This window comes from Equus quagga, chromosome 12 (genome assembly GCF_021613505.1).
Source record: "Equus quagga isolate Etosha38 chromosome 12, UCLA_HA_Equagga_1.0, whole genome shotgun sequence".
In the NCBI taxonomy this organism is placed as follows: Eukaryota; Metazoa; Chordata; class Mammalia; order Perissodactyla; family Equidae; genus Equus; species Equus quagga.
This window is the reverse complement of record NC_060278.1, coordinates 16,287,296-16,301,864: the sequence shown is the minus strand read 5'-3', so window position 1 is coordinate 16,301,864 and position 14,569 is coordinate 16,287,296. Positions and strand designations below refer to the sequence as shown.

Here is a 14,569-nt window from a genome sequence, read left to right as displayed (position 1 = left end):
TATTTTGTTGAGGTACTGTGATTTCTGCTTGTACTTTTTATAGTTTCTATCTTTTTGTTGAAATTCTTTCTTTGTTCGTGCATTGCTTTCCTGACTTCAGTGAGCATCTTTATAACTGTTATTTTGAACTCTCTATCAGGTCAATCACTTCTCTCTGTTTCATTAAGGTAGGTTTGGAGATTTATCATGTTCTTTTGTTTGGAACACGTTTTCTTTTTCCTTCATTTTCTTTGACTCTCTGTGTTGGTTCCTGCACATTAGACAGAACAGACCACCTCGCCCAGTCTTGAAAGACTGGTCTCATGTAGAAGTGAAACTCATCAATCAACCCAGCCCAAGCTCCTGTCTGTCTCTCACACCTTTGTGATTGTCCAACCTGCTGTCTTTGTTTTTAGTGGCTCCCAGTAGTTGAGGTTGTGCCAAGACCCAAGGATATCCCAAAGGAGAGGATCACAGTCAGCACATAAATGCAGGCTGATTAGAAGCTGGACCCTCAGGCAGAAGCTGGGAAAGTACATAAGCCAGGTGTGTGTACAGCTCCTTTCAGAGGATATTATTGACCTGGTTTTATCATTGCAGCAGGCCAGAGGGAGAGGTGGTGGCAGTGCCCACCAGCTCCCCCGAGCTTTGTGAAGGATCACAGCTGGCCCCAAATGCATGAAAATGAGCAGCCAGACCCCCAGGCAGCAGGTTGTAAAGTCTGCAGTCAATCTCCTTCCAGGGAAATACAGAGATGGGCGTTTTTGCCTGTTTCCTCTTAGCTGAGCCCTGGGAATAGAGGCATGGTGAATACTTGCATGCCCATTAAGAACTGCTTTGTCGTTTTCTATAGTCCTGTAGGTGTCATGACTGGAAATCTCATTGGCTTTCACATCTAGGTGTTTTGGGGATCCATCCCTCATGTGGTAGCCTTAAAACTTGGGGGGCTAGACATGTGGCCCAAACCCTTCACTCCTCAGAGAGAAGCTGAGAGTTAGGGGTTCCCTCCTTATTGTATGGTGCAGTGCTGGGGGTGGGGTTTATGAAGAGAGTGTGTCTCAGCCTTTCCTACTTGTTTAGGTATGGGTATTTTCACAATTGCCCTATGTGTAGGAGTCACTGAACTGGTTTCTGGATTTCTCTGAAGGAATTGCTCTATGTTTAGCTATTCATTTGGTGTGTCTGTGGGAGGAGGGAATTTCACGGGCTTCTTACCATCTTAGTCCCTCCCTTTGAATTTTGACTTTAAATTCCGTGTCAGATGAAGTCTACTTTGTCAGTTTTTGCTTCATGTATTTTGGGGCTTTATTGTTAGGTACATGTAAATCTATAATTGTTGTACAGTCTTGATGAATTGAAACTTTAATCATTGTAAAATGTCAGTATGTGTCTCTAAAAAAGTAACAATTTTTGTCTAAAAGTCTATTTTGTGTATTATTAGTATAGACACTGCAGCTCTTTCTTTGTTACTGTTTGCATAGCATATCTCTTTCCATGCTTTTACTTTCAACCTATTTGTGTCTTTCACTCTCAAGTGTGTATTTTGTAGACAGCATATAGTAGGATCATTTTAAAATTTATTTCCATTTATTTATTCTTATTTTTTATTCATTCTCTGTCTTTTGATTGGAGTAGTTAATCCATTTACATTTAATGTAATTACTGATAAGGTAAAATTTGTAAGTGCTATTTCATTTATTTTCTGTATGTCTTACGTCTTTTGGTTCCTCCATTTCTCCATTTCTGCCTCCTTTTATGTTAAAGAGATAATCTCTAGTGTACCATTTTAATTTCCTTGTTATTTCTTCTATGATGTATTGTTTATTTTCCTAGTGGTTGCCCTGGGTATGACAATTAACATCTTAATATGCAACAATCTAGTTCAAATTAATATAAATGTAATTTTAATAGTGTACAAAAATTTTGCTCTTATATAGCTCCATTCCCTCCACAATCCTTTGTGATATCATTGTCGTGCAAATGCATCTTTATACATTGTATGCCCATCAGCACAAATTTATAATTTTTGCTTCATGTACTTGTCTTTAAATCATATAAGGTTAAAAAAAAGAATTACAAACAAAAAGTAAATTAATACTGTCTTTTATTTTTACCTACGTAGTTACCTTTACTGATGCTCTTTATTTCTTCTTGAGGATTTGAGTTACTATCAAGTGTTCTTTCATTTCAGCCTGAAGAACTCTCTTTAGTATTTCTTGTAGAGTAAATCTGCTGGGGACAAATTCTTTCCATTTTTGTTTATCTAGGAATGTCTTAATTTTCCCTTCATTTTTGAAGGATAGTTTTGCTGGATAGAAAATTGTTGGTTGAGAGTCATTTTCCTTCAGCCTTTTGAATATGTCATCCCACTGCCTTCTGGCCTACACGGTTTCTGATGAGAAATCAGTGTTAATTTTATTGAGGATCACTTGTACATGATGAGTCATTGTTCTTGTGCTGATTTTAAGGTTCGCTATCTTTTGACAGTTTGATTATGGTGTGAATCTCCTTGAGATTATCCTTGTTGGACATTGTGGAGCTTCCTGGGTGTATACATTAATGTTTTTCATCATATTTGGGAAGGTTTGGGCCATTATTTCTTCAAGTCTTCTTTCTGCCTCTTTCTTTCCCTCCTTTCCTTCTAGGAATCCCACTATGTGTATTTTGATATGTTTGATGATGTCCCACAGATCTCTGAGGTTCTGTAAATTTTTCTTCTTTTTTCCCCATTATTCAGACTAGATCATCTCAATTTACCTATTTTCAAGTTTGTTGATTATTTCTTTTGCTTTATTAAATCTGCTGTTAAGGCCCTCTAGTGGGTTCTTTCTTTCAATTATTGTAATTTTCAACTCCAGAATTCTATTTTTAAAAAATAATTTCTATCTCTTTATTAATATTCTCTATTTAGTGAGACATTGTCTCACACTTTCTTTTGGTTTTTTAGATGTGTTTCCCCTTAGTTATTTAAACATCTTTAGCATGGCTGCCTTAAAGTCTTTGTCCAGTAAATCCGAGGTGTGGCTTTCTCAGGGAGAGTTTGTATTGACTGCTTCTTTTCCTGGGTATGGGCTGTACTTCCTTGCTTACTTGCATTTCTTGTAATTTTTTGTTGAAAATTGAATATTTTAAATAATATAATAGGAACCTTTGGAAATAAGATTTTTTTCCACTCCACAGAGTTTGTTGCTATTGCTGTTTGTTGTTGTTTGCTTATTCCTTCACTGACTCTCCAATTCTTTTTCATGTGAGGTCAGTTTAGTCTCTGCTTAGTGGTTGGCTAATGATTGGGAAAAGATTTTCTTAAGTTCCTAGAAAAAACAAGTCTCCCAGGTTTTACTCAGGGGCTTTATCTGAAGACATGCTTTCAACACTCATACAGAAAGATTAAAACTCTGCCTTCACCTTCACTTCCTGCTTGTGCAGATCCTCAAGGTCAGCCTTGAGGTGAGAGCTTAAGGATTTCTCAGTTCTTTTTCAGAAATGCACATAGTCCTGGGCATGTCCACACCCCAGTTCATGTCTGTGGCCTTCTAAATGCCCAGGAATAGGTCAGTGCTTTTTAAAGCTCCCTATGGACAGCTCATTCTCATTTTTCCTTTTAAGTTTTTTGGTTAGCTTGTTGTTTTCCTGAAATGTTATACCTGCCTCAGGCAGCCGTGATGTTAGACAATTGCCACGGATAGTTTTTGACGTACATTCCCAGGAAAAAGGCTGTTTACACTAGGTGAACTCTGAATCAGATCAAATAAAAGCAAGCTTTGCAACTAAGGTTTTCCAGGGAACTGTCAGAGACATCCAATAGTGGAAATTTTTTGAGAATGGGAATTTGAAAGAACTCCAACCCCATTCTGACTTTTCCAGTGGCTTCTAGGCTACTGGTTTTCACTGTGATTTAGGGCTGTTGGTTTTTAAGACAACCACAGAGCTAGGAATAAGACAATAGGATTAGGACAAGTTAAAACACCATGAAGCTCACTATTCATACCAAGATTGAATCATTTTTCTTGAATAAATTCTTCCTGGATTGTTACAAGCCATTAATTAATCTTCTGCCTTCTAAAAAAGTTGATTTTGACAAATTTTTCAGTGTTTTATTGCTTTTGCAGAGAAGAGGATCTTCAGGGGTACTTACTCTGCCATTTTTTATGATGTCACTTGAAGTCTGCTTTGTGCTTTTTTCATTAAAAAAACGTTTTTCCTTCATGTTGCTCAGTATTTTTAAAAATTTTGCAATGAATATGTAGAAATATTGTTTTCAATTTTAAGTGACTATATTTTCCTGTAAATAAAGTGAGTGATTCTCATTCATCAAATTATGTCCAAATATTTTGAAACGGCTATTGTCTATGAAATACATTTAATAACAGAATATGTAAAAGTGCCATGAAAAAAATCCTCAGGGGGGCAATCCAGGACCCAGTAACATGGGATACAGGCCTATGGTTAAGTGTAGGCCCTCAAGATGCAGAGTGCCTGGATCATGCCGTGAATCTGCCCTCTACTATCATTAGGATCTTGGCAAATTGCTGACACTCTGCACTTTAGGTTCCTTATCTATAAAATGGGGTAACAATAGTACCCATTTAATAAGGGTGTTGTAAAATTTTAGTGAGCTCATGCTTGTAAAGCCCAAAGCAAAATATCTGGCATAAAGTGCTTAAAATATATTAGTATTTATTATTAAAAAGCTATAGATGTTTACTATAAAATCAAATGCCAACACTCAACCAACCTTAATCTAATGTGGGTTGTCAGTGCCATAGTCATCCAGTCAGTCTTTCAGTTTCCTCTCTTCTTACTTTGTATAATTCTATACATAACAGCTGGATTAAGACAGTGTACTGCATCATTCTGCTGCCTGAAAAAACTAAATGTTCTTTATCACCGCATTACCCTAAATACCAATCTCTTGCCATCTGCAGTGAGGCCTAACCCAAGTCCATTTTTACCCATTGACCAGATTAGTCTAGTCAAACTGAACCATCTGTTAATGCTTTCAATTTCCCCCAGTAGATTGATCTATCTATTATCTATGATCAATCTAGCCTATCTTTATCATATTACGTCACCATAAACCACATATGAAGGATTCCACGTGTCTGTCAGCCATGTTCCTGAAGAAGCTCTATGCTTTCCTCTATGTCTTTTCTTTTATTCTTTCTCTTCCTGGAATTATTTTCTATCTTTTCTTCTTGAAATCCTATGTTCCTTAATGTCTTAAATTCTATTTCCTCTATGCTCCCTTTTAGTTGCTTCACCTAAAACAAGTCTTCTCCCTATTTGACATGTCAGTAGCATATTATACTTATTTCCTCATCTAATGCTTTCCTTTATACTCTCAACTCATTACTACCCACTGAACCATAACCTTCTTAAGACATATTCTATGTCCTACTCATCTTTGCATGTCCTGCAGCAAGTTGTTCAGTGCTTGAGCAAGAATGATGCTTAAAAAATCATATTTTCAGAATGGAAATTGAGATTCTGAGATGACAAATGTCCACTCTTTGAAATTCTTCCCCTTAAGTGGCGAGGCTGGGATGATTTTTATTGCTCTTAATATCAATACTGTCATTATAAAAATATTTTTAGGTACTTCAGTGTGCTTCCATCATATTCGTCCTTTTACAATTTGCAGGTTCCTCTTTGGTTTCCATTGAAAGTGCTGCTGAATCAAGTTTTTTGTCATATCGAGTTGAGCCACTTCAAAGCAAAACCAATTTTTGGATAGGATTGTTCAGAAATGTTGAAGGTAATTTTCACAGAACAATTATTTAATCACAAATATTTCAAAATATTGTACGTTAAACAAGGTGTCAGTTCCAGAAAGTCTTGCCTTAAACAAATGATTAATTTGTGAAGAGTTTAAAAATTCGAACTCATATTTTCCTTTGAGATAAGAACTGAAATTTTAAATGACTCATATATTGTGCTATCTTGAAAGTTTCTAATTATAAGCATGTCTTCTGTGGCTAAATTAGTCTAAAAAGAAAATATCTTCTATCTTTTCCTGGAAAAAAATTAGGGAAGGATGAGTATACATATTTGTACTAATTAGGAATTTTCAACTAAAGCTTTACAAGAAAGATATTTCTCTCAGTTTCCTTCTCTGTAGTAATGAGTCATTGTAATCTTGCCTCTTAAAAGTCTGGTTGTAAACAATGATTGATTGTAGTATAAAATAATATACTTGGAAATTTTACGTGAATAAGTTAAATTTATTTTAAGATGGATTATTTTGAACTTTACCTTTATTGGCTTTATTTGATAATCAGGAAAGTGGGTGTGGATAAACCACAATCCAGTCTCCTTTGTCAACTGGAACACGGGAGACCCCTCTGGTGAACGAAATGATTGTGTAGCTTTGCATGCATCTTCTGGATTTTGGAGTAATATTCACTGTTCTTCCTACAAAGGATATATTTGTAAAAGACCAAAAAGTAAGTAAGAATTTGTCCCATGGTACATAAGTTCACAGATCACCATTTCTTTCAAATGTTAAGATATCCGGTGTGGGATTATAATGTGATTACAGGTCCCTTGCAAGCTCTCCTCCTGGATAAGTGACAAATCCAGTCTACCATGGCAATCAATTGTCTGCAGCTCTGAGGCAGCACGACACACTCTCTGTCTGCTTAGCTGACATAATGATTTTGGTAGATCAATACATTTACAATGGGATATCCATACCTATGGATTTGTGAAGTCGCAAGCAGTGTGGAGAGCCAGCCTACAGAACCTTATGGCATGAGAGGAGAAGAGATGAAACAGTCCCCTGGCCAAACCAGAGGAGGTCAGGGTTCTGGAGAGGAATCAGGATTTATTATGGGATAAATCATGTAAGACCAAGGAAGTCTCCTTCTGAGACTGGGTGGCAGACCACGGAAGGACAAGGATTGAGGGAATTAATAGAATTTGCTCCCGATGTATCTGGACTTTAATAATATTTTTATTCCACTCCACTTCACATAATATCCTTCCCAAGAGATAAAATGATTAATTAGATAGTAGATTTAAATGAATGAACTAGATATATCAGCACTTCATCCCCAGTGGATTTGATTGTTTTAGAATTGTGTAGTTCTCCAGTCTTTTCAAATTCTGTTCTAAGATGCCACTCCCTTTGGTGCAATGTTGGAGTCTTATTTTACTTTTCACTCAAATGCCTTGCAATACCTTAGGCTTCAGTGGGCGAATTTCACAATTGCTAGCCCAGAATACATTATTTATGGGTAGATTGGGTAGATTTTGAGGGTGAATCAGTGGCTCAAATGCAACTCAGAAGATTACACTTTTAGATCTTCTAATGTATTCAAATTCTCCATACTGTAAGATGCTGTTATAGAATACATAGGCTGATAAGTCCATCTGTATAGATATACGGATCTATCCATCTATCTATCTATTGTCTGTCTATATCATCTCATATCACCATAAACCAAATATGGAGGATTCCATGTATCTGTGACCAAATAATACTCACTATCAACATGCAATTATTGTGGGTTTCTATAAGTATTTAATTAAATTCTTATTTTACACACAGTTGTTGATGCTGAACCTACTACTGCATTAATTACAACAAAAGGTAAGACCATTATGAAATTTCTAGTTCTGTATTAGTAATACATCCATACAGTTTGTTTCAAAAACCATAATAATCCCTTCCTACACTCCCCGCACTCTCAGTAGAATTGCGTGAGCTTTACTAGCCTTTGACATTATGTCATCAACTTGCCTTGAATGATGCTCTACAAAAACAGACCTTGGAGTCAAGTTGGTGTTTTTACTGTAGATGTTATGGAAGACATTGACTGCTCTGTTACAAAGAGTTGCCTTATGAAAACCCACGGAAGAAATTTCTCTCAGGCATCCCTGTGGTTTTTTCTTTTCTCTTTTTTTAAGCAATATTTTTCATTTTAATTTTATAGACAATTTGAATTAGGTAACTGATCCTATTTCGCTCATTTTGTTGGCTGCTAAAAAAACACAAAGTGAGATTTATGGCTTGCCTGCAACCCCCATATAACCTCATGGGTGCTATTGGTTAATTAATTATAGTCATGAATTCAGATTTCCACTACTCCTATTTTCTTTTTCCCCTAATTTTCTCTCTTGCTTTTTATTGCCACCATCATTATTATTACTATTCTATTTACCTTCATATGATGTATTTGTAAGCAGCCTTAAATTATTTTGAAACAGGTATAAATATTTTAAAATATCGATTCACCAGCTCCATGCTGCATAGACATGAAATATTCTTGCAACTGAATAATAATCTTAACATTTAAAGTAATCCTCTATGTCATAAGGACTCGGCTTTTCATTTCCTGCATGTCTGTTTGAGAAATGTCTCTGGAAAGAATATTCTTGCATTTTAGTTTTTCAAAAAAGAAAGTTGTATTGTTCTCCATAGCATTCAACCTTCTGCCTCCCTCCACCTTTTTCCTAATGATTTTGTTTATTTATAGCTGACCCAAGGAAGATGGAACCTCCCAAACCATCTTCCAACATGGCAGGAGTCGCAGTCATTGTGGTCCTCCTGATTATAATCGGTGCTGGCCTCACTGCATATTTCTTTTATAAGAAAAGACGTGTGCACTTACCTCAAGAGAACACTTTTGAAAACACTCTCTATTTTAACAGTAGATCAAGTCCGGGAACTGGTGATACAAAAGATCTCATGGGCAACATTGAACAGAATGAACACGCCGTCATCTAGTATCATAATGTGATTTAGATGTATTTGAATTTTATAAAATTGTAACTCAAATGTTAAGGTCTTTAATTCAATGTGATTGTTTCCTTTAAAATTAGTACTGTATTGCACTTGTCTGTCCTTTTTCTTTGCCTAATTGCAGAAATAATTGCTCATTTTCTAGCCTGGCGAGATATTTTCACAAGAGAGGAATAATAATATTGACTATCACTTAAAAAATATCTTAGGTGAAGACACGGCACGAAAATGCCAACATTTAAGCATCACTCGTGAGCTAATTTTGACTGTGTGCAGATTACAAAAACCTCAAACTTGTAAGCTTCCTGAAATAGTTTAAAGAGCTCCCAAAGTAGTTACCTACTGAATTGTATTTCCGTAATTAGAAGACCATTTCAAAAACTAAGTACAAATAACCTCTAGTGGCATAAAAATGTAGCCATGTTTTTCTTTTAGCAATCTTGATTTTCACTCCAGTGATTTAGAATTGTATTTGTACATGTGCAGAAAAAAATTAGGCAGCTGAGAATCTTGTGTTCCCCAAGCAGAGTTTTCTAGACCGAATATTGCAAATGTGTTCTCTGTCCTGTTCTATGTATATCAGGAATGCCAAGATGTGAAATAAAACTGTAAATTTGCGTAACTGGATGTACTTAGATAATGTGAAATAAACGTCAAAGACAAGGTCTATTTTTAATAGATTTGTATTTTGGTGATCTTGCTAAGTGTCAATTCTCTTTTAAATGTGATTTCTTTATCCATTTACGTTACACTTAGCTTTAGTCTGAAAATAAGCGATTTTATCAGTAGAGGAATTCTTTAAATTAAACCCTTCATTTATGTGGAAAAGATATGTTGCTAAAATACCATGCATGGTGGCCGGCTCCATGGCCAAGTGGTTAAGATCGTGTCCTCCGCTGCGGTGGCCCAGGGTTTGGATCCTGGGCGCGGACAACATGGCACCACTCGTCAGTCCACGTTGAGGTGGCGTCCCACATCCCACAACTAGAAGGGCCTGCAACTAAGATATACAACTGTGTATGGGGGGCGGGGTTGGGGAGATAATGAAGAAAAAAAAAAAAGATTGGCAACAGTTGTTAGCCCAGGTGCCAATCCTTAAAAAAAAAAAAAAAAGATTGGCAACAGTTGTTAGCCTAGGTGCCAATCTTTAAAAAAAAAAAAAATACTATGCATGAAATGAATGTTTTACCATAATCCCCCAGATCTTCCCCATAAAGTTGATGCAACTCAGAATTCAACAATCTAAGACCATTATTGGGAATTAGATCTCTAAGTGGCTTTTTCTCATGTTAACAATTCCTTTTTGCTTAAGGATTTGATGTTAATTAAAGCTTCATGTACATTGTGAAATACCTTGGAGGTTTCACATCTCACAAAGGTACCAAACTGCCAGCTCATCCTTGCCATTCCAAAGGGATTGCTCATGGCCAAGAGTTCCTCCCCCGAGGTCCCTGGACAGGACTCCCCTTGGGTGGCATGGAGAGGTCTATGAGGGCCCCCAATTACATGGAAAATGTTCCTATTTGTGTTCGTGTCTCTTTTTTTTTTCTGGGAAGAAAATAGCTAGATTTTCAAGAAAGTTCCACAATTCAAAAGAGATTAAGCAGCAGCTGGTGGGGTAGGGGGAGGATGGCGTTTCCAATACCTCAACTTAGATAGGTGACAGGTCGAAAGAAATAAGACCTGAGAGGTGGGTGATGGTGGGAAAGGTTGCTGGGTACAGACAACTCCTCGCACATTTGAAACAATAGAAAACAAAGTGGCTTTCCATTTTCTTGGTAAGAACAAAGTGTATTCCATTTGAAGTTCCAGTGGAAACAACGGCTGCAGCATCAAAGCTCTGTGTGGTGAATTATACTAAAGAAATTCCTCTCCTAATATATATATATATATATCTCCTACATATATATATACATATATTCCTAATTTATATTCCTAATATATATTCCTTATATATGTATATATTTCTAATATATTTTCCTTATACATATATTCCTAGTATATATATTCCAAATATACTTAATCCTAATATGTATATATATTCCTAATACATATTTTAATTTTATATAAATTTTTATTATATATATATTTTATATATAAACACGTATTATTTTTCTCTCAAGATACAAGAGAGAATTAGAAATATGAAATGAGGGGAAATACATGAGTGAGCTTGACTTACAAAGTCTTTACACATCATTTTTATTATAATTTATAATAATTTTCATGTTATTCAAAATAACGCATTTTCACAGAAAATATTTTGGACTTCAAACAACATATATCTCAGACTTAAATGTCTTATCTTTTCTAGAAATGGTCTGTGTTTGACAGAGAGCTAACTATTGTACTTCCCACTCTCACATTGTCCACTCAGACAGATAATCCTGTGGATAAGTGGTATGCGTCCACACACCTGCCGAGCAGAATACTCACATGGCAAGGCTATGGGATGGGGGTGGCGGGGGGCAATATACAGGGTGGAGAAGAGCAGTTTTGGTTGGTTTTATGCGTTTGGTTTCAGTTTTGGTGGTTGTAGTTGATTTGTTTTGTGTTTTAACCAGAAATTCTCTCTGGGGATTAAATGTTGAAGTGCTCTCCTCGGTGGCTTTGCACTCGCACCAGAACTCGGCAGCTGGAAGATTCTTAAGGATGTTTTCTTCCCAGTTGAACGCAAACAATGTGAATAGTCTGTAGCTTGGACTCTAAGAATAAAGGTGATGTCTGTAGAGACAGGTAGAGTCCTGATCCACCCATTTTTCAGTATTCGCTCCTGCTCTGCTTGTACGTTTACCCATTCAGTCATCAGCTCTTTGTAGCGCATCTAATACGTGTGCCAGCCATCGAGCTAGCTCCTGGAGCGTCAAATATGGATAAGAAGCAGTGTCCACAGGAAGCACACAGTCTAGCGGAGGTCCACACAAAGAGATCATTTTCAGCAACGTTGGGGATGCACTGGTAGAAATACACATAAGATATTTTTTCCAGCTTTATTGAGATATAATTGGCATATAATATTGTGTAAGTTTAGGGTGTACAATGTAATGATTTGAAGGAAGTACATATTGCAAAATGATGACCACAATAAGGTTAGTTAACACATCCATTGCCTCACCTGGTTACAATTTGAAATATGCTTAAGATATTAATCGAGTGGTGACAGAGACAGATATGGTTTCAGGAGAAAGAGCCAGGTTTTGGGGGGCCTGAAGAGTCAACTTTTGGGAGGCTTCTTCAAGAAAGGAATACAAAATAATAGTTAAAAGAGTGAAAATTTAGGGCACTGGCTCAGTGACATAGTGGTTGACTTTGCATGCTCCACTTCAGCAGGCCAGGGTTTGTGGGTTCAGATCCTGGGCATGGACCTACACACTGCTCATCAAGCAATGCTGTGGTGTCATCTCACACACAAAATAGAGCTAGATTGGCATGGATGTTAGCTCAGGGCCAATCTTCCTCACCAAAAAAAAAAAAAAGTGAAAATTTATTCAGAATGAGAAAAGATCATGACAAATAAATTTTTAAGAGCTGGCAGCTCCAACAAACCTAAGTTCAGGGCAATTACACATTATTTCTAATAATTAACTTCCTGATATGCTTTGTGTTAGTTTTCTAGGATCTACCATAACAAAATACCACAGACTGGGGGGCTTAAACAACAGAAAGTTACTTTCTTACAGTTCTGGAGGCTGGAAGTCCAAGATCAAGGTGCTGGCAGGTTGGGTTCTTCTGAGGCCTCTCTCCTTGGTGTACAGGTGGCTACCCTCTTGCTGCCTCTTCACATGGTTGTCTCTCAGTGTGCAGGACGCCCTGGTGTCTCCCTGTGTGTCCTACCTCCCCTTATAAGGACACCAGTTAGATACCATTAGGTTATACCTTAATGGACTTAGGTTTTATTTAACCCACTCTTTAAAGACCGTATCTCAAGATACAGTCACATTCTGAGGTTTCGTGGGTTAGAGCTTCAACATATGAATTGTTGGGGTGGGGGATACACAATTCAGCTCATGACTTCTGTTCCTGTGGTAACACTTCTTTTTGATTGTCACTTGTATTCATCAGGGCTGTCCAATATACATCTATCTATCATCTATGTATGTATGTATGTATGTATGTATGTATGTACGTATGTATCTATCTGTCTATCTATCTATCTTTCTATCTATCTATCTATCTATCTGATTTATTTTAAGGAATTGGATTATGCAATTGTGGAGGCTTGGTAAGTCCAAAATGTACAGCCCAGGCCAGCAGGCTGAAGACCCAGGGAGGAACTGCAGTTTGAGTCCAAAGGAAGTCTGCTGGCAGAAATCTTCTGGCTCTTTGTTCTATTAAGGTCTTCAACTGGTTAGACGAGGCTCACCCATACTATGGAGGGTTATCTGCCTTACTCAAAGTCCACTGATTTAAATGTGAAAATCATACCAAAAAAACACCTTCACGGAAACATCCAGAATAATGCTTGACCAAATATCTGGGTACCATGGCCCAGCCAAGTTGACACATAAAATTAACCACTACACCCCTTATACAGCAATGGTTTTATAATTATTTTTAAAGAGGGAGTAGAAAGATAATGCAGCTTTGCATGATCAATCAGAATTTTTAAAACGCTTTGACAGTTTAGGAAAGATTCTGACAACTTGTTATTGATAATGTGGTGTAAATTTTTAAGATTATGGTCAAATATGGGAAAACCACTATTGAATTTCATTCATATATTGATATATTCAAATATCACTAATATTTCAGGGCACTCATTTTGAGAGTTTTTCTTGTGCAATGAATAATTTTAAATACCTTTGAATTTGGTGATTCTCGCTAATCAGTTTCTTGACACTGTTTTTGTAATGGCATATTATATGATATTTGGTGAGGTTGTTATTTTATGTCGTCAGCTAAAAATTTAAATCTTTTTCTAAAATGTTCATCTGATTCACTTCTCTTCATTTCCTTCATTAACTAAATTACTGTAAAACCTGAGTCTCTTCACTACTTCATTTCGAAATTTATCAGTTCCTGTTTATAAATTACCGTTTTGGGAATCATCTGAAAATTCTCTTGTTCTTATTTATATCTTGATCTCAGAATAATTTCTATTGGTTTCATGGCTAATTTTTCTTTGTTTAATATTCCCATTAATTTTCCTTGCATTTTCTCCTCTTTGATATAGTTTAAAATGACAAAATAAAGTATACTTTCTATACCTTCAAATCTGTCATCTGCCAGTATCTATAGAAGAATTTCTCAATTGTTTTATTGAAGTGTTCCAAAAATATTTTTCCAAGTTACAGTTAAAGCGGATTATTTGATAAATCTCCAATATCACATTCCCATCAAAACATGCATACTGATTTTATAATTTTATATATCGTGTTACTTAAGCCTTCCATTTTGACTAGGCATCGATGATAACTGAAATTTCTATTCCTATTTTTTTACATTCTGGTGAGTGAAAGAGTTTCTGTAGACTAGCTTCTGGTTTCACATATCTCAAACCTTGTTTCTCTTTTGATTGCCACTTACTTTGGTCCTGTGTTCATTAGGATACTCACATTGCTATATAATTGCTTACATTGTACTTACATTGCTGTGTAAATTCTGATCCTCAAGCTTCCAGTCAAGGCTGGATGATTTGGCACAGTAGATGGTAGGTACATTACTAGAAGTTATTTGAGAAGTGGCTTTTTGCTTAGTTTTACTAGACTGCACTACAGCACCCAGGTACTCAATCAAACATGAATCTACGTGCTCTGTGGAAGGATTTTGCAGAAGCAGTTAAAGTCCCTAATCAGTTGACCTTAAGTTAGGGAGATTATCCTGGGTGGGCCCAACTTAATCAGTTGA

The 14,569-nt window shown here is 36.4% G+C and overlaps 1 protein-coding gene across 1 annotated transcript in view; it reads left to right on the top strand.

The window, feature by feature from the left end:
• MRC1 (mannose receptor C-type 1) overlaps positions 1-9,398 on the top strand; it is an 88,748-nt gene extending 79,350 nt beyond the window's left edge. The window contains exons 27-30 of the mRNA XM_046679959.1: positions 5,621-5,734; positions 6,258-6,422; positions 7,529-7,570; positions 8,457-9,398. Coding sequence (XP_046535915.1) covers positions 5,621-5,734; positions 6,258-6,422; positions 7,529-7,570; positions 8,457-8,707 — 572 coding nt within the window. The 3' untranslated portion in view covers positions 8,708-9,398. The remainder of the gene's footprint in view (positions 1-5,620; positions 5,735-6,257; positions 6,423-7,528; positions 7,571-8,456) is intronic.
• The last annotated feature ends 5,171 nt before the right edge of the window (positions 9,399-14,569 follow it).